General features: G+C 45.3%; 1 protein-coding gene across 1 annotated transcript; it reads right to left on the reverse strand.

The window, feature by feature from the left end:
• Positions 1-805: 805 nt before the first annotated feature.
• Positions 806-26016, reverse strand: SLC49A3 (solute carrier family 49 member 3). Its single transcript, XM_057379099.1, has 10 exons — positions 25837-26016; positions 16797-16955; positions 15718-15937; positions 9932-10008; positions 9677-9814; positions 8994-9110; positions 7294-7446; positions 5360-5517; positions 4236-4348; positions 806-2892 (listed from the first exon to the last, which is right to left on the reverse strand). The coding sequence occupies exons 1-10, from the start codon at positions 25963-25965 to the stop codon at positions 2738-2740; spliced, it is 1419 nt and encodes a 472-aa protein (XP_057235082.1). The 5' UTR covers positions 25966-26016; the 3' UTR covers positions 806-2737.
• Between the last annotated feature and the right edge of the window lie 24 nt (positions 26017-26040).

Genomic DNA, 26040 nt, shown 5'->3' on the forward strand with positions numbered 1-26040 from the left:
CCTTCTCCTCTGACCTCACAAAAACAGAAAGGCTCTAGTGAGACCASACCAGTCAGGACCATTCACCTCTGCAGGAGACTTTCTGCAGTTTTCCAGTGATCCCTACAGACCTAATTGTAGAGGTCTCTGCTGGGGTCACAGAAAGCTTAAGGCAGACAGACCACTCCTTTAGCATGGTCCCCAGTATACCTGGCCCATGCCTTAACACCAAAATCCCTCTTTTCTTCTAAGATTTCAGTTTCACATTTTCCATAGGCTTTCCAGGGAATGGCACATCTAAAAGTGAGCTGTGAGTRACAGATGAATTACACAGTGTGGGAAAGAAGAATATACAGCAGAAAGCCTACTTCAGCTATGGTGGTAATTACAGACTAGCATGGACATTTGAGCCTCTTTTGTTCTAAACATGAAATGTGAAGTTAGCTGAGCCAAGAGGAGCAACTGATGGTGCTAAGTAGGTACCTGCATGAGCTGCCTGGCTTCACTGTTGGCAATGCCATCATACTTTTATGGCATGCTGCCAGGGTATGGCAAACCATATAGCAAGGTGCAACTTGCTCCACTACACRCTAGGAATCCAGACAGAACCTCACACACCTGTATGTCTCATGCACTAGTAGAGAGAAAAATATCCTCTTTCCAGAATCTGTTATATGCTTAGATAAAGATAATACTGTCTCAGCTGGTGCAAAGCAGAGTCTATGACTAGGGCAACAGCAGGTTTTGGAGACAATTGAGAACAGTATTTCCTTACACCTTTAACCTATTCTTCAAAACACAGCTAACTGTAGTTTAAACTACAGCTAATTTCATGTGGTCATTTTAAGAATCTGAGATAATACTTTACGAATTGTCAGCTTAAAAACAAGTTCACGACATCTGGCAAATATAGGGGCCTTTGCTTTGTGCTGCATAGCAGATCTGATTCACCCTTGCATCTATAAAACACTTTTTAAAAGATTGATACAGTGAGAAAAGGTTGATCTTTTTTAAAACCACCCTTTATTAAAAAACATAAACATTTGTAAATATATAAAATTATAAAGTATCAAGTGCTTCTCAGTACAGTGAAACTCACAAGTGGCAAGTAAATTTGGTGTTAATCTGTTTAGTGTGTTAGTTCCAGGGTTGCAGAACTGACCAGTTTGGCAAAAGACAGCTAATCTCATTCCTCTGGCAGGTTTAAACAATCTTGTTTCACTTTGGTTTCAGACTTCTTTCCTGCTCCTTTWGACAAATATCAGTGCTTATTAATGAGAGCAAGACTGGAGCTGTAGGAACAAGCAGGCTCTCTAGAAAGATGCAGACAGATGTTTTACAATGGGAGAGCTTTCCAACTGCTTAATGGGGAAAAGAATTCAGGCACTGAGAGAGCTCCTTTATASAGTGTTCCTCAGGAAAAGTGCAATGAAGTAATCGTCTAGATGGACTAGATAAAGCTAGCCACAGGTCCAGTTTGCATCAAGGTCCCTTAATGAGCAGGTACTTAAATTCCCTTGAAATATGTATGATACAAAGCATCACAAAATACCAACTATCTAATTTTTTTTAACCACTCAAGTGTTATCAAGTAAAAAAATTATCAGGTTGTTGTTCTGAGTATCAAAGCAGGACACCACACTACCGTGGAAGTACTGTAAAGTGAAAAATCCAGTTGCACCCATTATAATTGTTGGTGTAACTCAACCTCAAATGGGATCTTTTGTGTCACTTTCCATCTCCTCTAACACTAAAGAACAGATATCAGCTGCAGGAAGAACTGGAAATTGTTAGTTGATGTTGTTTTTTACATGGTTTCCCCTCAAAGCCCCTGTCACCTGCAGAAATTTATGACAAGTCCCGGCACTAAGTGGTCACCTTTGCCAGTTTTTTCTGCCAGCTTCCATCATGCCAGGCACCATGGTGTCATTGCTCAAAAAGTGAGCTGCCCTCTCAGTGCTCCTATATAGGAGAGCATCACACTAGCCTAATATTAAACCAGCAGGTTCATCTTGTGGAAAACTTAAAACCACTGAAATTGCAACAGAGGTGGAGAAACAGAATCCCAAGCGAGACAAGCTTATCTTGAATGTTTCAGCAGGGAACCAGAGGGGTGAGAAATGCTGCTGTGTTTAACTTCTGCTGCTTACTGATATTTTCTTTTATAGGCACCATTAAAAGCAAGGTTTTTCTTTTCTTGTAGGAGAGGACAAAGTGGCTTATTGTAACAGACTTGTATCACAGATCAAATACTTACATATCCCCGTTGGAATGGAAGGATGCTCTAGCTTCTACTGCCCTTTAGCTAAGAAGCACAATAAGCTCCAACCTGAGTGGAGTTGTTACACTGTACAAGAACCTGTCCTTAAATAGAAATTTTCCACTGGATTTGTGGTAGGCACAACTTCTATCCTTTTGAAACCTTCACCCTTGATCCATGTACATGAAAATAAAAAAAATGGCTGAAATATGATGCTATCCTCCACAACAACATTTCTTTATCTTGAATCAAGTCAGCTAAAAATTTCAGTTATGTGTATAGTTGTCCATAACTACTTTGACCTTTCTGACAGGACAGCCTTTCTCACAGCCCAGATCCCCAAATAAACACAAGACTGAGGAATGCACACAAAGGTGCCCAATCCTCTAGTTCTTGCTTGTGCAACAGGGCACAGATATTCCAGTGTACCAGCTCCCAAGATTAGTCCATGTGCACAAGTCTCAGTCCTTGGCCCTTGGCATCTCCTTCTTGGCCTGTTTAGGCTTCAGGAACATCTTCTGTTGCTCTATCTTCTGCCTTGACCAAATCAGCATTGAATGTCTCAGCATGGAGCCGCTTGTAGTCAGTGTGGAAGAAGATGACATAGAAACAAGCCAAACCACTGGAGAGGCCAGCCAGTACCAGTACCGGAGCTGTGAGAAAGATGCACTTTTAGGCAGTGAATCCAAAACTCCCCATGGATGTACAAGTCTACAGGTCAGCTCCCCAAAATGGCATTCTGTCTCATCTCCTCCTGAGGGATACCCCCAAGGACAGGGTGCACGCCACAGTGAGGCATTACCAGTTTGGTAACAGACAAACCTTGCTTCACCGTGGCACAGGAAGAGTATTTAGGTGCAATGTGGAAGGTTTCCAAGACACCATGTCCTGCATGACCGTACACGCTGGAAGTCACCAGTGCACACAGCATGCTTGTGGGAGTGTGTGTTTCTCTGTAAGTATACACATTTGTGCCTTGGGGTGTGGTGAAAAAAGTTACAAAATTATTGAATCAAATCACGTGAGCTCCATAAGAGAACACATCCTCTTGTTTTATCATCTGAGAGCAAAGTGTAGAAAAAGCTCACTAAACATGAATTATTATTATTTTATTAATGACAAATATGTGTTTAAAGAAAGAGTTTATCTAAAAGACTAAAAGTATATCTAAAAGACTATGCAACAAAGCCTGGAAATACATCTCATTTCACTGGTGTCTCAAATAAACATCCCCATCCTTTGTTCACAGGTATTCCTGTATGTATCAGATCACAAAAGGAACAGGAATGGGTATCTAATCCCAAGATTCAGCTCTGACCTGATTAAATGGCAAGTTGCAGGCTTTCAGAGATGAAGCAGTCATATTACTTTTTGGGGACAGCTATTATGAAGCCTTGATCCCCTACACCTAGAGGAGCTTGTTCTGGGGAGTTTCTTCTCAGCCAACCACAGTATATTTAATAGGTGATGGTCAGTTTTTGCTTACAGGGTCCCCAGGTGTCAGTTTAACATAAACATGAACAAGGTGAGAGATCAAGACTAGGGTGTAGCCTGCTTTCAAAACACTTATGTGCTCCTCTTCATCTCAGTTGTTGTCTCTTCTCCTGGGCAGCTAAGAATGGATGGGAAGCCTGGAATAAGTCAGAACGAACCTGTACCTGTATGTTACAAACACAGGCAGCTGTGTGTGCAGAAGCAAGGGGAGGTAGCTTTCAGTCAAAGCATTTCTAACCTTGGTCTCTGATGTGAAGAACAGCCTGGTTATGTTACATGGACAGCATTTTCCCCTCAGAACAGCTGCTTTCTAGCTGGATTAAATTCAAGTCTTGCAGGATTGGTTGAGCGGGAGCAGCAAGGAGTGCACCATCAGGTTCAGAAAGGTGGTTAGAATGCACACTACAATAGGAATCAGACTGGCAGGGTGTCTCACAGTGACCCTGGAGGAGAGTGGGGAGTACATGGAGTGTCCAGCATAATTTCCTAAGGACATACTTACTTGTCCAATCCAGGGCTCCATCCTGGTCAAGGGCACAGGTGGAGAATGGATCCTCAGAAATATGGACAGTGAGGGCTTGTAGAAGAATCATCAAAATCGCACCTTCAATCTGGCTGTGGGGAAAAGCCAACATGCAGTTACCTGCCTCAGTTACCAATGCTGCAGGCAAGGCCACCTTCCCCAGCTGGAAGAGAATATGCCTCTTTCCAGAGCATGGTCCTTCTAGCAGAGCAAGCTACTGCTGGATTCCTCCAGCCCAGGCATTTGGTTAACTGGCTCTGGCCCACAAAGTGTCCACATCAACTCCAAACACAGAGCCAGTGTGCCAGGATCACTATATACTCCCTCTGAAAGCAAGCAGGTTTTGAACTACACCTGTCAGAAAGCTGAGGCATTTTCACTGGGCAGAGACTTGGAAACACCTCTCACTGCAGGACTGAACATGCAAAAAAGTCAGGCCATGCTTCAGCCTCTTTCTCATTCACAGCTGTCTGATGGCAGTCACTAAGTCCACAACCAGACACTTCAAACAAAGGCAGTGTCTGATGCCCCTCATTGAATGATATTTCTTGTGGCTGCAGCTTCACCTGACAYAAACACATGGCACCACATCACTTCTGTCATGTCCAACAAGTCATTCCTGCTTAAGTCCAGAGCCAGCCCTAGTCAGGTAAATTGGTAAGAGGAAGGACAGTCACTGTCCTATCTGTTGTGACTCATGAGCCCCATCTCCCTCAGCAGAGCGCCAAGAACTGACTTGTGCCTGTACTGTTGTGGCAATGGCATAGGGCCATGTCTCTCCCAGGCATGTAGCCCCCATCTACTTCAAAGGCAGGGGGTGCTGGGCATGGTTAAAYCATGCTTTGTGCCAATCTTCCTTCTTGCTTTTCCTGCACCTCTCCCACACAGTCCTTGTTTTAAAACATTTAGGTCTAGTGCTCTATGGCTCRGCCAGCCAGCTCACCGCTTTCCACAGGCATGTGCACAGACACCAGAGACATTATACAGGACAGCAAGCACTTATGTCCATGCTCTTCTTTATCTGCACCCATACCCCTCTGTGCATGTGTGTGAGTGCTGGAACCCAAGCTCAGCTGGCAATTGAATTTAACCTGCCTGCTTACCTTGCAACAAAAATCAGGCCTGTAGATGTTCCCTCTCCTACAGGGTAGGAGCACTCCACAGCCAGCTCCATGGCAATGGGGTAGATAGCAAAACCAAAGAAACCAAAGAGCGAGCTGGCAGTGGCCAACATAATGGCCTGATTTCTGAACCGAGAAGTCTGCAGGCAAAGAAAGGATACCAAAGTATTAATGTCAGCACTGCTCTGCAGAAAGTCTCTGAACCCTTAACCTGCAGGAAGTCCCAAGGGGTGATTATTCCCACCACTRTATTCTCTACCTGAATTCAATTTTTTACCTCCAACCTTCTAGAGTTAACAAAAGGCTACAAAATGGAGAGCTATCTGTTGAATTGAAGCAAGAAGAAGATCAGAAGGATTATCTGTAAAGCACTGGTGTGGCTGTACTACTGTAACTTGTCTGGTCAGTAACTTTTCAGGAGTGTGTTCAGCATCTCTCTATGACCCAGGGAAACGCACACCTTCTCCCAATGCAAAGTAACATTTTGTAAATGGTTTTTGCACTGGGTTATGTGTGAGAATTATGATTTGCTGCAGCTCAATGATAAGGAAAATTAGCCAGACACACATTTGTAGCACTGGGATTTTAACACCAAAAGACGAAAACACACACCCAAAACACCCAAACTAAAAAGCAAACAAAAAAMCACCTGAAACATTTACAAACCCTGGATTAGTTAGGGAGATAAGTTTGTCCCTAACTCTGGAGAAAATAGCATTCCTTGTCCAACCCATGTTAGTAAAGATAAAGTACTTTGCAGCCACACTGCTGGTACCTCCTTCCTTAACCATGTAATAAACTCCCACAGAGGAACATGAGGTGTCTGTGCTGGCATGGCAGCAGACCTGGCCCAGCTAAACTCGTTAAGTCAAGGAAAACTCTGTGTGTCTGGAATCTGAGTTCAAAGCGCAAACAGATCAGATTTGAATGGGTCTTTTTTGTTCTACTACTTTGAACAAATGGTTCATCTGTATGGGACGAAGGATACAGCCTCTTGCCTACTCAGTGCCTTACCTGAGTCCAGGCAAACTAACTTGTATTCACATCATCCTCAAAACAAATGCCTTAAAACGAGTATGAAAGGGGAAAATGCAATGTCTGCTTTAGGTAACTTGTCCTACATGGACGAGGGCATTGCATTGTCTGTCTCTTCCAAATGGTGCTACCATCACTGGGATCTTGRCCCCAGGAAGGGTGTGATCACCCTCTAGTTAAAGCCTGGATTTTTTGGCACACAAGAGAAATCCACAGCGTAAGACTGCTCGCAAAGGAGAAACCTGCACCACTCTCAGTCCTCTGTAATGCTGGGAGTCCTGGGTTTCATGGTCAGATTCCTGCTGTGTGATGCATTGGCAATGGCTATGCTTCAGTACAGTACTTGTACTCTGGCCTCATAGGTGTAAAGCCTCTGAGCTGTGCATCCCTCTCCTGGCTGAATTCAAGTGTTTTCCTTTTCTGCCTCTCTTGACCCCCTCAAAGTTCTACTTCACAACTAGAGTATAACTAGGTCCTTCCTGCTAATGTTATAACCCTGACACCCTCCACTGTTAAAGGCAGGTGTTGGGAAAACAGGGACATTCTTTTAAAATTTTTAGACATAAATACTTAGCAATTCCCTTTCTTTTTTCAAAAGAAGGGTCTCAGGAGTAAGAAAACATGATCCACTATGGAGAAGTAAAATAATGCCTATTTATCTATACTCCAAAACAGTCTGTCTCAGGCTCCACAATGAAATGGCGCTTCACTCTCAAATCCGCAGCACAGGGCTTTCCTTTAAAACATTCCTAGCCCAGAGAGATAATCCCAAAGCATAACACATGGCTTAATAAACACTAAATGATCTTGGTTAAAGTTGATTTATCTGATGGCAACAGAAATAAGCCCATGGGAATGGCACAATGCAAAGCAGAACTCACCACTGCGAACATGATGCTGGCAAGTGCACTTAGACAGAAACTAATCTTGGTGGACTCTATGAACTTCCTTGTCCGGTCGACATACATGCCTAGCAGGAAAGCACCCAACAATCCACACACTGTGAACAGTGCACCATTCAGGCCAGCAAAATCCTGGAGGGCAGAAGAATATGTAACGAGAAACTAGAGCAGTTAGGAAAGAGGTTTTCATGTCACTGACCCATCTGCCAGCTACCAGTGGTTCACTTACTGAGATAGGAAAAGCCTCTTTGCCTATTGTAGCAGCTGAAGCCTTCACAGGGCTCTGAGCAGCAAATAACAGAGTCCAGATGCTTCTACAAGTGTGTGGGAACAGCAGGGTGACGGTAGTCCCAAAGGATGACAAGTCTCTCTCTGCACACCTCTCAAGGGAGGCTGGATGCAGAGCAATATCAGCTGCCTGCCTGGCATTAAAAATTCCAGCCTGGAGCCTCTGAGCTTTTCCCAGGGCAATCGGGTTTGTCCACACTGGTGCCAACAGGAGCAACTGTCTTGGGACTGCTGMTGTTTATAATCATGCTCCTGGCTCTTTTCTTACCAGGCACCTGCACTGGCACAGCCAAAACATGTGAGAGGAGACAYTGCCTGGCTGTGTCAAAGTCTAACTAGAGAGGCAGTGAGCAGTGGCTACAACAGGGTACATGCTCTGTGCCTGCAGTGACTGCCCTTTGCTTGTAGCACTTCTTCAGCTCTATAAGAATTCAAATGCGGACAGCAATCATGAAGGCAGAGAAGCTTTTAACAAATTTGGGTAAACATTTTTGGGACCCTCAGGGGCACTGGAAGGAAAGGGTATATGGAATAGCTTGTCTGGGCTAAAGGGCCAGGACAGGCCAGTCACACAGACAAAATCATGATACACAGAAAGCAAGACTTCAAAATGTAAAAGGTTTCCAGTTAAAAGCCAATGGAGTGTGCAAAATGTGACCTGGTTATGGAGCCCTGGGCCAGATATCAGACCCGGGAGCTGAAGAGGGGGTGGACAGAGACCAGACAYGTAAATGTGCATATGTAACAGCTGGAGAGGTGTTTTAAGAGAACCCCCATGGCGATACAAGCAGCAGGACTGAAGTGCAGCCAGCTGAGGGGAAACACATGAACTGGGGGGGCTCTTCTAATAAGCAGGAGGGACAGAGCAGGAGGAACCAGCTGTGCACATACTGTGCTGAACACCTGGCTGSTGTCATGGGAAGGATGGGGAGACAGCTGTCACAGTACCACTGACCTCCTCTGCTGCCCTGGCTTCATGCAAATCAGTGCAAAGAGGAAAAGGTGCTTGCATCAGCCTGCCTTGAGCTTCACTCAAGGGCCTGCCTGGACCCCATTCTCCTCTGGAGGAGGTGACAGAAGGCTGCATAGATATCAGTGCTTTGGAGTGGCATATAAAAATCATATTCTTTTTTCCTAATTTTTTTTCATTTGCAAATGGGAGCCTGGCCATGGGCAGTAATGAAAATGCAGGTCATCCATTATACTAAGAGATTGACAGTGTTCTGGATTAATGCACTGCTTAATTTGTATTAAATAACATGAGCAAATAAGATATGAAACTGCAGCCTATTCAATTTTCTTCATTTTGCTCTGGGTCTTTTACGAGGGAAAATCAATTTGAATGTATCATAGATGATAAGGACAATGGGGAGAAAAGGAAGAAGACTCACATTTGAATATCCCTTTTCACAAAGGATCTGTTCTAGCAGAGCTGAAAAGCAAGTGAACATCCCAATTCCTCCTCCAAAGCACACTGCTAGGATGATGTACGGCTTGTTTCTCAGGAGCTGAAAGAAAGAGGTAATGTAAATAACAGGAGGGAAAGGAAAAAGACCTGGCTGTGACAGCAGACTTGTGAGTCAGCAATTCTGACTCCTCAGTTAAAAATACTAACAAGGTAACTCCATGATCATTGACACAGTATAGCTTTGTCCTGTCAGTTCAGCCAGAGGACAAGTTACAATGGGGACCCATGTAGGGAGGAAGGAACTCTTCACTGCTCAGATTCTTCCTTCGCTTTGCCATGTGCTGTCCTACCTGTTACCACATCTGTTCAGAAGGCTCAGGTTGTGTGCTTCTCTTGGATAAGCCCAGGTGTGCCTGTTTGAAATATCTGAATGGCAGCCAGCCCACAAATAAATGGTCAGACATCATCTCTTGCAACTTTGCTGTGAGCAGCCCTCACTCCCTGAGTAAACAAGGGATCTTGATCTCCTTCAAGGGGCTTTGCATGGCCAGTTTGGGGGAGTGGTTTTCAGAGACTGCTTCGTAAGTAGATACTTCAGCATATCCCTGTCTTGTAGGGCTGCATGCCTCACTCCAGCATTGGCAGACCCTGTGCTATCACACTTACCATTTTGAGCCCCGTGAAGAATGGCTGTGAGTTGGAGTTAGTGGCACTGGCTGACGGAGGTGTTGGCGGGACCTTCTCACGAATCCCCAGAGTTGCTAGAGCACAGGCTGTTACTGCTGGGGCAGCATAAATACCCAGCTACACAACAAAAGGACAAGACAAGTTACCAGTCTTTCCAGCTCCACTACCTCCAAACAAATAAATCTGCTAGACCCAAATCAGCCCAGCTGACTGATTTAAGCAGTTTTCACTTACCATCAATGGAATGTGTTTTCCTTCAGGAACTAGTGCAGGTGACAACACGTTTGCTATGAGAATGCCCAAGGGATTGGCTGGAAGGAAATAAAAGAGAAACATTTTTTTCATGCAAGCAGTCACAATCATGTATCCACTCCTACTGCTGCTAGCACCACAGCTGCAGTATGCAGCAGTGTAATGAGTAAGGACAAAACAAGGCATTTATAGGGAGAACCAGAAGGGGAACATTTGAAGAAGCTGACTGCGTGGTTTTACTGTTGTCGTATCTGTGGTCTCACCTCCATGATGCCTATTCTCTAAAACCATCTCCCTACAACTCCTAACTCCTGTAAACTGTTTTTCAGCTATGGACTACAATGCCCTCACCCACACAAGGCTGCCTCAGTAAATGTCAGGCTGAAGGGACAGAATTAAGATGGGTGAATCCGTGTCATCTGTCCTGGTGTTATGCAGCAGGAGTTACATAGGTGTTTTTCCTTCTGTATTTCCCTCTGCCATTAGGCCTGTATACACTGTGTACAGGATTCCCCTGCTGAAGGATGAACAGCCATAGCTCTCTTAGCCTCTGCTGCCATGACAGACCCTGCTTTCCCTCAGTGGTCTTAGTGGCTCTTAACTGCACTTACACTTATACGTCCATATCCTTCTTATATACAGGAACCTACAACCAGACACAGCTCTTCAGATGTGGACAGGGGACCTCTCTCAAGCTGCTGGCAATGCTCTTTATGCTGGTCACCAGGATACAATTACTTTGGCAAAAGGCTAGGAACAGCATGATAGCTCTCTAAAGTGACATTAGGTCATTCCTGAGATATCTCAAGCCTTTATACTTCAGCTGTAAAGCCCAAGCAATTATACAAGTTGATCTCTGCTACCAACTACAAAAASCACATGGAAGCAGAGAATCTTGCACATTTTTTGCTGGAGGAGGTAGTTGCATTATTTTGGGGCTGGAGCTGAGCAGTGTGTGAAGCAGYACTCCTGGGACTCAGATTGGGAACATCCAAAATTGCAGGAGACAATTTTTTAACAATAAGGCAATGTTCTGCAAGTAGTCAAACGAGTAAAGTTTCTTTTCTGTGAGTGTGCAGGGATAGGGTTAAGAGAGCCAAAGCCAGCCAGGAACTGAGTTTGGTGTAGGGCAATGAGAAAGGCACCTTTAAGTACTTCAGCAGCAAAAGGAAAGTTAGAGAAAATGTGGGCCTGYTGCTAGGTGGGGCAGGAGATTTGGTGAAAAAGGATGCAAAAAACATCAAGGTATCCAATGCCTTTTTCACCTCTTTTGTGATTGGTAAGACTGACCTTCAGACCTGAAACCACAGGTAAAGTTTGGAGTRTTGAAGATTTATCCTCAGTGGAGGAAGACTAGCTTGGAGAACATTAAATAGCCCAGATACACACAAATCCCTGGGATTGATGGGATGCATTAGTGCTGAAGCAACAGATTGTTTCAACKTCAAGGCCATTCTTGATTACCTTTAAAGGGTCACAGCAATTCAAAGAGGCTCCTGAGGACTGGAAGAGAGCAAATGTCACTCCCATCTTCAAGAAGAACAAGGAGAATCCAGGGAACTCCAGGCCTTTCAGTCTTGGTTCCCTGGGACGATCATGGAACAATCAATCCTTCCTACCATTTCCAGGCACATGAAGGGCAACAAGGTGAAAAGGAAAAATGCTTAACTAAACTGGCAGCTTTTATACAGTGAAATGACTGCTGGATGGATGAGGAAACAATAATGGACATTGCTCCCATAACAACCTTGCAAACAAGTTAAGTATTGGCTAGACAAGGGGACAGTGAGGTGAACTCAAATGCAGCTGAATGGCTGAGCCTAGAGGATTGTCATCACTCACATGAAGACCAGCTGGAGGCCAATCATCAGTGATGCACCCCAGCGGGTGATACTGGGGCCACACAGTTTACCTGGATGATAGGACAGAGTGCACCCACCGCTAGTTTGCAGGTGGTGTGACACAYGGAGGAGAAGAGATGGCCATGCTGCCATTCAGAGGCACTGCTACAGACTGAGGGGATCCTTGTGAAATTCAGCTAAAGGAGACATAATATGCTGCACCTAGGGAAGAATAGTAACTCATCCATCAGTACCCRTTGAGGGGAAAGTCGCTCTGCACAGAAGTACCAGAGGAGGAGCTGGTTGGAGGTCCTCATGGATACCAACTTGACCATGAGCCAGCAACAGTCTTTTGATAAAGAAGGCTGCCAGAATCCTGGGCTCAGCATTAAGCAATGTTGTCAGCAGGAGCTGCTCTTTAACCACTACTCAGCACTAGCAAGTCCACATCTGGAGTACTATGTGCAGTCCTCAGGTTCCCAGTGTGAGGGAGAGAARGAAGGAGAAAAGATGATTAGAGGACTGGAGCTTCTGACATGTGAAGATACACTAAGAGTTGGGACTGATCAGCCTGGAGAAGTTGCTGGAAAGCAATTTTGCAGAGATGGACATGGGGTCCTGGTGGACTGTAAGTTGACCACAAGAAGCAATGCATTCTTGCAGAAAGGTGTCCAACAGCATGCTGGGTTGCATCAGGAGAAGCAGGTGGAAGATCGCAATCCTCCTCCTCTACTAAGCCCTGGTAAGAAACATACAGAATGCCAAGTCCAATACTGTGTTCCTCAATACAAGGTATTGAGTTGGTGGAGCAAGTCCCGTCAGCGGCCAAAGACACAAAGGTCTGGAACATCTCTCATACCTAAGGAGGCTGGGACAGCTAGGGCTGATTAGCCTGGAGAAAAGAACCTTGATCAACAATTATAAAAATGGAACCAAATTTTTCTCAGTGTTGTATAAAATGYAACACAGGAAGCTCTATCTGAATATAAATTTCTTTACTGTGATAGCTGTTCAGCACTAAAACGAGACACTCAGATAAGCTGCCACATATCCATACTTGGAGATAATCAAAAGCTGACTCAACATAAACCTGGTTAACTTGGTCTAGCCAACCCTGGTTGGGAGGGGGGTGAGATGGGATGATCCCAAGAGGTGCCTTCCAGCTTTGTTTTATAATGCTGCTGAGGCATCATYGATAGTGCTATAGCACACAACTGCAGCATTTCTCCTCTGTGCTTGGCAAAGTACTYGCTTATGATGCTGGTGAAATGTTACCTGCTTCTGAGTACACAGAAACAATTAAACAACAGTTTCCAAGGGGATGGATTACATCTGTTCTCTTGGGCTAAAATGCAACTGGGCATTGCAGGGGACTGCTTACAAACTAGTCAGCTGTTTCCATGAACTAACAAACTGAAACAGTTCCAGAAGGTATAGATGAGGGTTGGAAATGTGAGCATTAGGCTAGATTTGAAAGGACTGAGACCACCTTGTTAATTACATGGTTTCAGTTGCCTTCTTTTCCCACAAAAACTAAGTACATGAGCCTAGATTTTGAATGGAAAGGAGATCACAAGAGTTAATCAACTATACATTAAGGTTCAGGGGTCCTGGTGGACTGGCTTGCAGTATACTCTGCAGTCGGGCKGTGTGTTTTGTGATCAGTGACACTGAGTGAAATTCTTCAGGGTGCAGAAAATTATATGCCAGCAGACCACAGTAAATGAAGACTCCTRTGGATGAAGCAGAGGTCACTTCAGCAAACTCAGACAACTCTTTCTACTTCTGACACAGGAGAATTTCTCATGATCTTCACAGGGGATGAGTTCTTGGCCCTRTACTGTTTCTCTCTCATTAAGTCTCTACAAGTGATGGGTAGGACCAAAATACAACACACTCAAGAGCTGAGTCATTAATCATTATGTCAGCTGAGTCAGAGTGATTTCAGCTGCTCAGCAGGATTCTCGGTGCAGGGTTCATATGGTTCACAAAAGCTCAGGGAAGTCTACCCATAGGCACCAGCAGCAGGAGGCTGTATGGCCAGTTTCTGTGTGCAGTAGCACTGATACTGACTGGTAATTACACAGGAAGTGAGCACTGATAAATTGGAGCAAGATGACACAAAAAGCTCATGTGAGCAGCAGGAAGATATGGAGACAAGTGAGAAGGAGCAAAGGGAAACTTGGCTGTAAAATGGCTGGGTGGGAGCCATTCAGTCTTTCAARAAAGACAAGAGTTGATTCTGTCCATAACTACCTGACAAACAGGTGCAACGAGAAAGAATAGATGGGGGATAAAGAGCATCAAGATGAGAAGTAACACGTTGACATTTGCTGTAATTAACCACTGGATTAAATGACTAGGTCTGTGGTAGATGCTCTTTCCAGACAATATTTAAATTTTCTTGAAATGAAATGCTGATTTTGTATAGCAGACATTATGGGTGCAACCAGGCATTATTAATGGAAGCCCTCCATAGAGCAACATGGAGGTGTTGCAGCAGACAACAATCACAGCCCATTTAGTCTGCACTCTGAGATCCTAACATGACAGACACTGAACAGCTTCAGGTCTTGGGATTCCACTGTTCCTTGCTCTTCAGGTTTGTTCTTTGTCATAGATAGGTTCATTTATTTCAGTAAAGACTGAGGATATTACGTGAACAAAATTCTCTTTGACTTCTCTGGCTGCTCTCTCATTTAAAATGAGCCTGCTATTTGCAGGCTGGGGTCCTTCAGGGCAGTGAAGCAGTCCTTGGCAGTGCTCGTATTGTGCCACATTGACAACAGAGTTCCTTTTCCAGCAGGGAAGGTGCAGGTCTGTCTCAGCACTGGGAAACCAAATGAGTCATCAGGTCCACCCTATTCCAGGATAAGCAGCGCAAAAATAATTTATTGTTTCTGACACCATAAATCCATTCTTGCTAAACAGGAGTGCCCATGCTCTAGGCTTGCAGCAACATTGGGAAAGGTGCATAGGGGTGCTCTCTCCTTTCCCCASATCCAATCCTTTACAGCTCCAAGACAACAGGGAAAGATGGTGGCTGCTGGCTGTTTTGAGGGAAGGACAGATGGGATTGTTACACAYGTGCAGGTACTGTAAGACTTCACAGCTGAAGCCAGAGAACCAGACTGGTTTCTGGAGCACCTCTCAAGTTCTTGGAGAAAAGAAGAAGAGAAGATGAGATTTGTTTGGCTGCTGGGTAAAATGTCACATGAAGGGAGGAAACAGGTCTATCAAGTGCAGTATCCTGTCTCTATCTGTGCCCAAAGGAGCCAGGAGAGGAGTGTGATTAGAGCAAGCTTATCTGGCGCCTCTCCTCCAGTTTCCCAGCTTCCAGGCACTTAGCAAGGCAGGTATACTTTCTGCATGGATAATCCTGCTATTTAGCACCCCCAACATGTTTGTGCAGACAGGTAAGTATATTTTATCTGTGTGTGCTACATACCAATAAGAAATACGTGCTCAACCTTCCTATTGGATGAATTGGTGGGTAAAACTGCCACAGCAGCCTTGCCTCACCACACCTAACCTCTATGCAGATACAGCACCTGGCAACTGTGACCATTGGCACTACAAGCAGCTAAGACACCTWCCTAAGAAGCTGCAAAATTAAGGACACTAAAAATTTGGTAGTATTAAGGGCTGCCCCCAACCTTTTAGGCAAAGATGACAACCTGGTCCTGAAAGAGAGGAAGAAGGTTATGGGTCTGGATGGCTTATTCCAAACACTGCACCTGGATGCGGCTTAGACCCACTTCTTGCTTCCCTGTTTCGCTGCACATGGCTATGTGACTCTTGGAGCTGTATTTACAAGGGCAAATGGCTGCAGTACAAAGGACTTTCTCTGCCTGCTGCCTCTGAAAGGCAAACAGATTGCTAGCAAGTTCTGCAAGGTAGGAATATTGCTTTGCAGCTGTCACTTACACATTGATGCAATCATATTTGCTGTTGCTCTCTGGTGGTCTGGGAACCATAGTGCTGCCAGCTTTGTTGGTGAAAAGATGATAAGAGGCTGTGCTAATGCACAGARGCATTGTCCAATAATCAGGTACCAGTAACTCTGGGAACCCAAGCTGAGGAACTTCAGAACACTGAACATCCGGGTGATGCTACCAACCATGTTCAGCCATGCACTCAGGACCACCTGCAGTGAGCAGAAACAGCCAGGGTTTGTGTGCTGAAGCCTGGAGGGCAGAACTTAATACAAAAGCATGAGCAGGGTCTCAAATGCACTACAGAAGACAATGGGTATTAGTAATCACTGCCTGCAGACCATCCCCACCCTCTAGGCCACTGCAAGATGCTCCTGATCCAAGAGTGAGTTATCAGCCTCCTTACGGAGTAAGGTGGCTATCTTGGCCCCATGTAAGAACCACACTGATGAGAAATCCAACATTCACTAATTACACCTTGTTGGCAAGTTTGCACCATCACCCATATTTGGTGACAATCCAAAGATCACGGGAATGAATCATTCCTCTTATGGATCCTTGAAATGCTCTTCTATACCATCAGCATGCTAATGTTTCAGTGCCACATTCCACAACACAATTCTGGGACTGTGCAGTGATTCCAAGCTGGCTTAGCAGAGACCAAGCTCTGACCTGACAGTGGTCTTTTGCTTGCACTCTGCTCTGCTATTCCTTAAACTGTCCCTGTAAACAAAATTGCAGTGCCAACACTTTTCCACAGCAAATCTGACCCAGTTACAGAAAGGTCTACAGAGTCAGCTCACAGTATCTGTCCCTGTTGGSTGGCTAAGACAATGACAAATAAAGCTGGAAAAAGCAAGCAGGGATGCAACTTTATTCTGACTTTTCCCACTGCTCTCTCCACCTCAGAGGGGATGTGCAAGCTGTTACTGAACAAGGATAGAGCTTTCAACATGATCATCATCTGCAGCAYTTGGCAAGACTCCTATTCAAAGTGCTTTTATTAGGCTTTATGCATCTACAGCAACTTTAAGTGAAACTTCCTCAGGGAAACAGAACTCTTCAACTCACTGCACATCGGAGCCCCACGCTGTCGAGAACCCATGTTGCCACCAGACCAAATGGGATTGAAATGAGGAGGTACACCATCGAGAGCCAGTTGACCGTCTCCAGGGAAATCTGGAAGTAGGCAGCTGTCTTATCAGCCACAGGAGCAAACGTCAGCCACAGCTGCAGAGTAGAGATCAAACATGGGTAAGCATGAACACCTCTCAYAGAAGAGAAATTCAGCATCCCCTCAAACTGAGTTGTGAATAAGTTCACTGTCTTAGCCTTCCCTTGAAATTAGGTTAAGGTTGGTAATAAAAGTTCAAACCCTTTGAACCCAAGTGTCTGCAGTTACTTGGCCCAGGACATCCTATCGGTTTCACTGCCTCATCCTGAGTGCCCTAGTCCTGATGATGGAGGCTGGCAAAAGCAGAGGTCAGTACCTTTTCATGTCTCCATGTTGACCACATTGGCCCTGATGCACTTACGTACCTGATGTAAAACACATGGAATCCTTCTGTGTTAGCACACACAAAATAGAAGCTGCCACCTCCTCTCTGCAGCTAAGATCCTCTTAAACTCAGACTTGTATTTTCAGTTCCATTGGCCAGGATGTGGCCTTGCAAGAWCAACTTTACTAGGTGTTAGCCAAGAGATACATTATTACCTGCTTTCCTATACACACTCAACAGTTAGAAAATTACCTGAAATTTGCATTGTTTAATGTATTAGAACACAAARCAGAGAGGTACTTCAACAACTATCCACATTTTTCTTCCAGTGCCATATCTGAACACAGCTCCCTAAACCTTGTTTTAGACATTATTTCACAGTTCCTGTCTGTTTCTGGTTTCTTATGGGAAGCACAAGACCTGCTTGATCCTAAATCAGGTTCTCAGATCACACCCACAAAAAATAAAATTAAGTACTAAAAAGTTAAGGAAGTTTCTGTAGATTCTTCACTAAGATGCCTCCTTGAGCTTTTCAAAAAGACTGGCCTAACCTGTCAAATGGCCAAACCATTCAATAATGTCAATGTAAGCTACTCCACTGCTKCTAAATACTCAAGATTATAAAGTTTGCAGAAATGTGAGCAAAACCTTCAKTTATAGCTTTCTACAAAAGAATTCCAGCCACTGCCCTTTTTCAGGTACTCCCCTTTTCCATCACAAGCTTCCCCTTCACAGCTTGAATCCTGCAGATAGCATCAGCTGTGACATTTATGTGTGATTGAAAATGGATTGTGTAATCTCAGAGGATGGTGTGTCTCTATAATCTCCTTCTTGGCTGATTTCTTTTTCTTATATGCTAGGGCCCATAAAAACTACCGCATTAGACAGGAGCAGAAAGGGAGGTGGACTTTTCTTCTTGCTACAGTCACTGTGTGAGAATAACCACATGCAAATACCCACAAACAAATGGCATCAGCAGCATCCTTGCAAGGACTAGCATCAGCCCTTTCCTCTTCTCTAGAAGGAGCTGCCATGGCACATCTCTTGCATCCAGCTCAAAGCTCACATCACCACRCTGGACTCAGACACACTGACAGGACTTCAGTCAAAGGATTGGTAGGGGATGGATTTGCTTCTACAGTCAGGTGAATAAAGATGCTAGGTTCTGAAGGAAACTGCACTCTTAGACAACAATGAGGCTAAGTCAGGTCACTTCCCAGACTTYCATCAGACTGGGACAGGAGTTTAAATGTTTAATGTTAATGTAACTGTTTAGATGTTACAAGCATTACTAAGGCATGAGCATTAGTTTGCTTATGGGATGCTAAACTAATGCTAAACAAACCCCAGCTGTGTATTTCCAGCAGTAGCAATTCCCAGTTCCTCGCTGCCTTCCACACGGCCGTGTGTGTGTGTGTGTGTGTGGTGATGAAACAGTGTACCAGGAAACAATGTAATGAAAGCGATGACACATTTTGTAAACCAGCTCCAGGTACATTTTCACCCCTTCTGTTCTTCTACACAAGATGCTCACCCATGCATTACATCATTAGGAAAGTGATGACAATCCAGAGCACACCATTGTGTTCAGTGACTACACGGATCTAGGCAATTTGGGATCAAGGACTCTAGCACAATATCACTAGACCTAGTAAAACCATTCCTTGCAGAACACCATGCATATGGGCTCCCCCATACTCCTAGCCTACGCAACAGTTCCAGTTCCAGCCTATCCATGTGAGAGCATGGAGGGTGGAAAGTTGCAGCCTGTCCAAGTCTGAGCTTGTCCCTCAAAACAGGAAGCAGGTTTCTTTACGGGTCTGGACCATGTATTGCTCTAAAAAAAGAAATTCAGAACTGGGCAATGGAGTTCAAGATGCATTTGTAGTCAAAGGGGCCAGAAAACACCCCTGCAACAAACAGGGAGTTTTGCCTGCAGGGAAATAGTGAGTATGCCATCTTCTGCTTTTGGTGTTCCCAGTTATGGTAACCTCGCCTACAGTAGTCAGTAAGCTCTTCTGCTGGGAGCTAGAGCCCTTATTCTACATGTTTTTCTGAAACTTTGCACTGCCAAGGCTGGTACTTACATAGCGGCTGCCCTGATATAAATCTCCTCAGGTAGAACAGGTAAAGAAAATGCCATACTTCGTTGAGGAGGTCAAAGTCCTGTAAGCTTAAAGTTGCAGAATAGAGACAGAGAGAGATTCCTCTCTCTGTCACTCCCCAAGGGCCAACCGCAGAATCACAGAATGATAGAATGTTCTGAGYTGGAAGGGTTCCACAAGGACGGTCATGCCCAAATCTTAACTGAATGAGTTGTATCAAAGCTCACCACTGTAGATCACAGTGGCAGATACAAGAATGTGTGAGATTATAGGATGTCAGACCCCAAGACCTGGTTGATTCTGGGACAGACAGAGGAAGAAGAAACAGAAACACCTCTGTCCTTGCATGACTGTTAAATCCTTTCACTTTTTCAGTCCCTGCACAAGCTTCACTTTCTGGAAATACACCCTTGTGGTCTGGTCGAGCTGCAGGCAGCTCCATTGCCTGAGAGGCCACACAAAACCAGAGCCTCGGAGTGAGCTGCAGAASGTGTCAAGAGCAGTCTGTGTTATGCGCTCCACTGCTTTGTCTGTGTCCACATACACTCCTCTGAAGGCAGCTCAACAGATACCACAATGTCAATTCCTGACTGCTGTGGTAACAAGCAGTTTTCATTCACCTTCCCTGCCAGGGCTACAATTAACAAAAACCTTTTGGCAAACTTTGACAAAATTCCCAGCTTGGCACAAGTTGGAGTRGATGATGCTGGAGGTCAGCAGCAGTTCACTTTCTGGGCCATCGCATGTTATGTCAAGAGATTTACACAGAAGCCCACGCAGAGTCACTAAATCACAGGTACTCTTTGCCTTTAATGGCCAAAAAGCCCCAACAAGTTTGTGAGCTAAATCCCCTAACACTTGGGAAACTCACTTCCCCAGCATTATGTCACAGATTTTGCATTAGATGTTCTCAAATCACAGCTCCTCCTGTAGTATAATCCAGTATCATTGGTTATTTCACTGATATTGAAGACCATGGTATTTGGTACTTTAGCATTTGGTATGGACTTTTCCCTCCTTTCAAATATGCATCTAGCAGTATGTTGGAATAGCCACTGTAATAATGTACCATTTCTTCTCCAAAGGCAGGAATTTTAATTCCCACTTTCCTCTCCTGAGCCCAAGCTTTAGAAACATGCTCATCTCACTGTGGTTTCTGAGTTTAAAGATAGCAAAAGCTCCAGTGCATGCTAGTCCGGTCTGGAAGACATACTTCAACACACACTCTTTACTATAAAAACACATTCTCAGCAGCTGAGGAAGAGGACTGAAGGGGCCCTGAAGATGCATAAGCTTGTTCTGGCTTGCACTGCAGTACAGCTGCAACTCCCACTGCACACAGCTGGTGACTGGGGAGTCATGCTCCAACACTAGAAGAAAAGGACAGAGATGCTTTCCACCCATAGTCTACTTATATCCTCAATTACCAGAGGGCCCCCTGCACACCTTTTTTAACAATGAAGCTCACAGCAACACCAGGATAAGTGCACGGGCACTCCTGTCACCTGACTGGTACTGATGTTGGGAATGGTACTGGCTTCACTTTCAGCCCTCTTGCCCCCTGCTTTAACCTTCTTCTCGCTAGCATTTTGCTTTTAATTCTCCTGCACCTTCCAGAGACTGATTGGTCCCTTCTCCATTAACTGGAACTTAATCTCCATTAAAAGTGGCTGACAAGAAATATGGAGAGGGACTTTCCACAAGGCATGTAGTGGCAGAAAAATGGCGACAGGCCTTAAACTAAGGGAGGGTAGATTTAGATTAGATATTAGGAAATTGACTTTAAGGTTGGTGAGGCATTGGAACAAGCTGCCCGCAGAGGTTATGGACTCTCCATCACTGGAGGTGCTCAAGGTCAGGATGAATGAACTTCGTCTAATGGAAGGTGTCCATCCTCATGGCAGAGTGGTTGGAACTAGGTGATCTTCAATGTCCTTTCTAATGCACACCATTCTATAATTCTATGATTCTGTGACCATGATGCTATGATAATTGTATACCTGCATGGGCATTCCTATAATCCAACCAGGTTACGGCTGTTCTCATCCTGATTCCATTTACAAGTTTTTCTGTTGCCTTTTCTGATACCCTTGTATACCCTTAGCTGATTCTCAGATGTTTATCCCCCTCTCTTCCACCCAGAATCAGCCCAAATCCTTTAATTTTCCTCCTTCTCTCATGCCTCTTCTAACTCCATCTTCTCCTGTTTCGGTTCTTCCACCTTATTGCCTTTACTATTCCCACTCTTGCACAGACACCCTAGGACTTATTTCACCTGCAGGATCGAGTTTCCCTCCACTCATTCCAAAGGAGCCCAGTATTTGTCCTTCCTCCCATTTCTGCAGGAGGTTACTGGTGGCCTGTGAGACACAAGTTCTCTGTTTGCAATGGTAGCAAGGTGATGGCTGAGGCCAGGATTCCATACAGACTCTACACTTTGGTAAGCAATAGGTGTGATCTGTAGAAGGCAGTGTACATGACACAGGTGCAGTATTTTTTGGAGCTCAAAGAGCTGCAGTGATATACTGATGCATCAAATGTACAATCAGATAYAGCCTTGCCAGAAGCAGTGTCAAATATGTTCTTCACAAAAGACAAGCTGGTAATCAATGCCTACTTTCCTCATTAACAAATCAGGATTCTAAAAGAGAAAACGAAAATATTTGCAGAAAGCTACACATGCAACCAGGCCAGGTGAAAATCAGGCCATTTTGCCATGTCAGTGATGGCATCAGCCAGCAAAGGTTGCTTATGGAGTGCTTTTCACTTTTGCCACACTGTATAGCTGATTAGACTGCAGCAATGCCCCTGTAGTACCTATTATGTGCAGTTTTAAGAGGAGCCAAGGGTATGTCTCATATGAAATGGGAACTTSTGCTTCCTAACAGGCACTAGCACAGCTCACCAGTCCCCACACGGGCTTTGCCCACAGCAATTCTCCCAACCCCAGAATATTTTCTTTCATGCACTGAACACTGCTTATAAGGCGATGAAGGATGTCTTTCTCCTCCTTCTCCTCTGAGACTGATGATGAAGCCCTTACACCAGAGTCCTCATCTTCAACATAACAAGGGCCACACTAGAACCAAACAGCCCCTGGGAGAAGCTGAAGGCACCCATGCTGACACAGAAGCCTAGGATGTCAGAACAGAAGCATGACCTTCAGAGAAGGCCAGATTCTTGCCAAAATATCCCTTTTACCCTCTAAAGCTCTCAGAAGTAGCAGCAYGAAAGAACTGCAGCTGTGTGCGTATCTAAGGAGCACTGCTGAAGCAGTCAGGTGTGGCTGAGGAGCGTGTGCACCCTGTCCTGGAGCATGCCAGACTCCACTCGTGCAGCTCTCCTTCCTCTCCCAAGTACTCTAAGTGGTGGTGTAAGTCCTCCACCTGACTCACCTCAGCTGGTGAGTCAGGAACCACTTAGCCAAGTGTGAGCCAGCTCCCCTGCTGCTCCCCAGCTTGCTCATGCTGGTGAGCACAGAACAGGGCAGTGAACACTCYCAGTCTCATTCCTCTGCCTTCTGAGTCCCCAGTGCAAAGGCAAGAGAAAGTCTGTGAAACACAAAGTTCCCACCTGTTCAGCTTCACAGGAAAAAGGGAAAGAAGGAAGGAACTGTTTGCTTCCAACAGTTTACTGCTACAGCAGCCTATGATCACACCATGAGTATTYTTAAACATTAGGTCTTCAGATGAAAAAGGCTCAAAATCACAGCATAAGTCTRGTGAAACAAATCTGGGGAGAAACCGCAGGCAAAGTTATGTCACCCTATCAGCAATGCTGCAAGAGACAGCTGGGGATAAATCACCTAAGCTTAACTGTGGTCAGAAAACCCCTCTGCCCAGTGAATTATGCTGATGTCTGCTTACCGTGTTCTTAAGGTAAGGCAGGAGTTTCTTATACTATACAGTCAGCTAGGAATTTTCAGTATAGCCATATTGAGGAAATGAGAAGGCAGACCTGCTAAGGCAGTACCCACTTTGTACAGCAGGGAGAGACAGAGGCTTCTAAACTCAGGTCAGTAATAAAGGCTCAAGTAAGAGGCTATTTATCATTGATGCAAAAGCCTCCATATCATATTAACTCCATGCTACTCCAGCTAATGAAGGGATTTCACACGATGATATGGAGCAGGAGCATACAGCGAAGAGTGCCCCTCTCATCACATGGTCTGGTCTGGCTTTGCTCAATCATCCCCTAAACAAGACTGAACTAAGAAATACTCCTTTCTCAGCCTGCCGTTGCTGCATGACTAAATGTGCTGTCCTGCAGTTAAGTTGCTTCTRCCTTGTCTTCCTGACACTGACAGTCTCCCTACTCACTACTGCCTCCTGATTGCCACTTTCAGTGACATCGAAGGCCATTTAAAAAAAACCTGCATGTATATGGACAAGAATGGGGAATACAAAGCGTCATTCTGGAAGCTTGGTGCAGCAAATGGGGTGCCAGTCAGACAATTCAAAAGTCATGCTCCTCACCATATGMATTTGCAGACAACCTGACACACGAGTACATAGAACAAAGTGCTGCATGCAACATCTGCATAGGAATTAAGACACAACTTGCAGGGCAATTTTTCACACCACAGGACTGGTAAATTAATCTTTTCATCTGGAACTTTTAAACAGCAACCAACCACTTTGATTTCATGGACTTTCAACCACTCCCTCCATTTTAATGCAATTTTTATCAGGAACATTTAGGAGAAACCTTAGCATCAGCAAATGTTTGCTTACAACTTTATACATCAGTATACTTGCCATTTCAGATCACTGCAATGGCTTAGAAACAATAATTCCATTCTCAGATATTTATGAGGCACCCAGTTTTGAAGTGGCAAAGTTCTGACCTAATTTTAGACCACAGAAAAATAATACTGGGCAGCCAGGAAGTTATCAAGAGGCAAGGGAGACAGAACAGGTCAATCTTCCAGGGCTACAAAGTTTTCAGCAACACACTGAGGACACAGKAATACTTGCAGATGTACTGAAATTATCTGTTTAAGAAACACTCCGGTTTYACTATTAAGGTTTCAGCAACATCAAAATCTTGGAGGAGACTTGGGATAGCTTCCTTAATCCATGCTGTGACTGTACACTTCCAGCAGGGTGGGTTTATTTCTCGCCACGAAAGGCTCCTCTGCTGTGCCAATGTAACTGCAGACAAGCAGTGGGGCTTTTCTGCAGTACACTTTTTTACACTCTTAAAGGAGATACTGATCTTCCATTGAGAAGATGAATTAATTTCAATTTTTTTTTTCAATATACAGCCAAATTCTCAGTATGTTTTTCCATTTCTCTGCTCCAGCACTCTTGCATCATGGAATACCTAACCTTCCTTCACAGCATTTAAATGTTTGCAGGTTAYAGTGCCTGATCTTGTCTGCCAGACAGCCTGCATTCACAGCATGATAATCCTTGACATGAATAAATCTACATCAGTCTGATAATTATCAACAATGTTCTCAATTACTTGATGAGCAAAGATCTGGGCTTCTTTTTCATATACTAAGCCTTGATAAGAGGAAACTTCATRGCTTTATCTCTGTAACTACTGAACTTAATTTAAATCTGCTCAACAGGTGGTGTGTGATCTGGCATCCCATTTTTTCAGGTCTCTCAGAATAAGGCACTAAGAGCAGGCCAGAGAAGTTCATACAACCATCTGTTTAGTGCAGAATTACTCCGATAATGTGCAACAGACGCGGAAAGAAAACTTGTTTCTTTTCCTGACCAGATTACTCTGCTGTCACAGACCAACAATGMGGCAGAGGTAACTCCCGTTCTCTCCCACGGCGTTTCAACACTGCTCTCCTATTCTTAGGCTAGAAACATGTGACTCTCATAGACGCTGAATGCTTTCTCTGTCTCCCCATGGCCTACGATGTGGACTCGGCACCAACTTTTGCTGTGCTCCAGGTCACATTTTGCTTCATCCCAGTGTGAGCTGACGCTGCGGTACTTCCTGCTGTGCTCTCGGAGATCACACACACCCTCCCGCCCCATCCTGTCCTTCCCCCGTCACCACCCCTCATCCCACCCGTCAGAAAGGGAAGCGTGCAGGCCGTATCCACAACAACAAAGTTCAAAAGTGAAAGCCACTCATTGGGTCCATAAGGCACGGCCAGGCAGAGGCTTCTCTGGACTGTGCGAGTACAACCGAGTCCCGGTGCTCCAAGGATGAGGGGGTGGCTCTGAGACAGGGCACTGGGGCAGAGCCCTGAGGATTGCCCGGTTGCTTCTAGGAAGAAACAGGAGATGGTTTTGGCTCCGGCGAGCCATGTCAGCCCGTTTTCCCTCCGTATCAGCTGCCGCAGCCAGAGCTGCTCTCCAGATGGGCTGCACAGAGCGGCGGTAGGGGAGGGAGGGCTGTGTGCCCTGCCTGCCCTGCGCCTCCGCCCGCCGCTCGGGCACCCGACCCTGCGGCGGCCGCCCTTTCCCCACCAGCCCGGAGGAGCCCCACAGCCGAGGGCTGCCCTCGGTGGGAGAAGCGGCCCCGCGCCGCACTCACCATGGCGTTGGAGCAGTTCAGCAGGCACACGACGGCCAGCAGGAACCACCGCCGCCGGTACGTCTTGAACTGGGCCAGCGGCCCCGGGCTGCGCTCCGCCAGCAGGCTGGCCGCCTCAGCACCCTCCATCGCGGCTCGGCTCGGCCCGGCGCGGCTCAGCTCGGCACTGCCCCGTCCGGCCCCGCCCCGCCGCCCTTCCCGGCC

Source organism: Malurus melanocephalus, unplaced genomic scaffold (assembly GCF_030028575.1).
Source record: "Malurus melanocephalus ecotype Western Australia unplaced genomic scaffold, MMel_1.1 scaffold_387, whole genome shotgun sequence".
NCBI classification, from domain to species: domain Eukaryota; kingdom Metazoa; phylum Chordata; class Aves; order Passeriformes; family Maluridae; genus Malurus; species Malurus melanocephalus.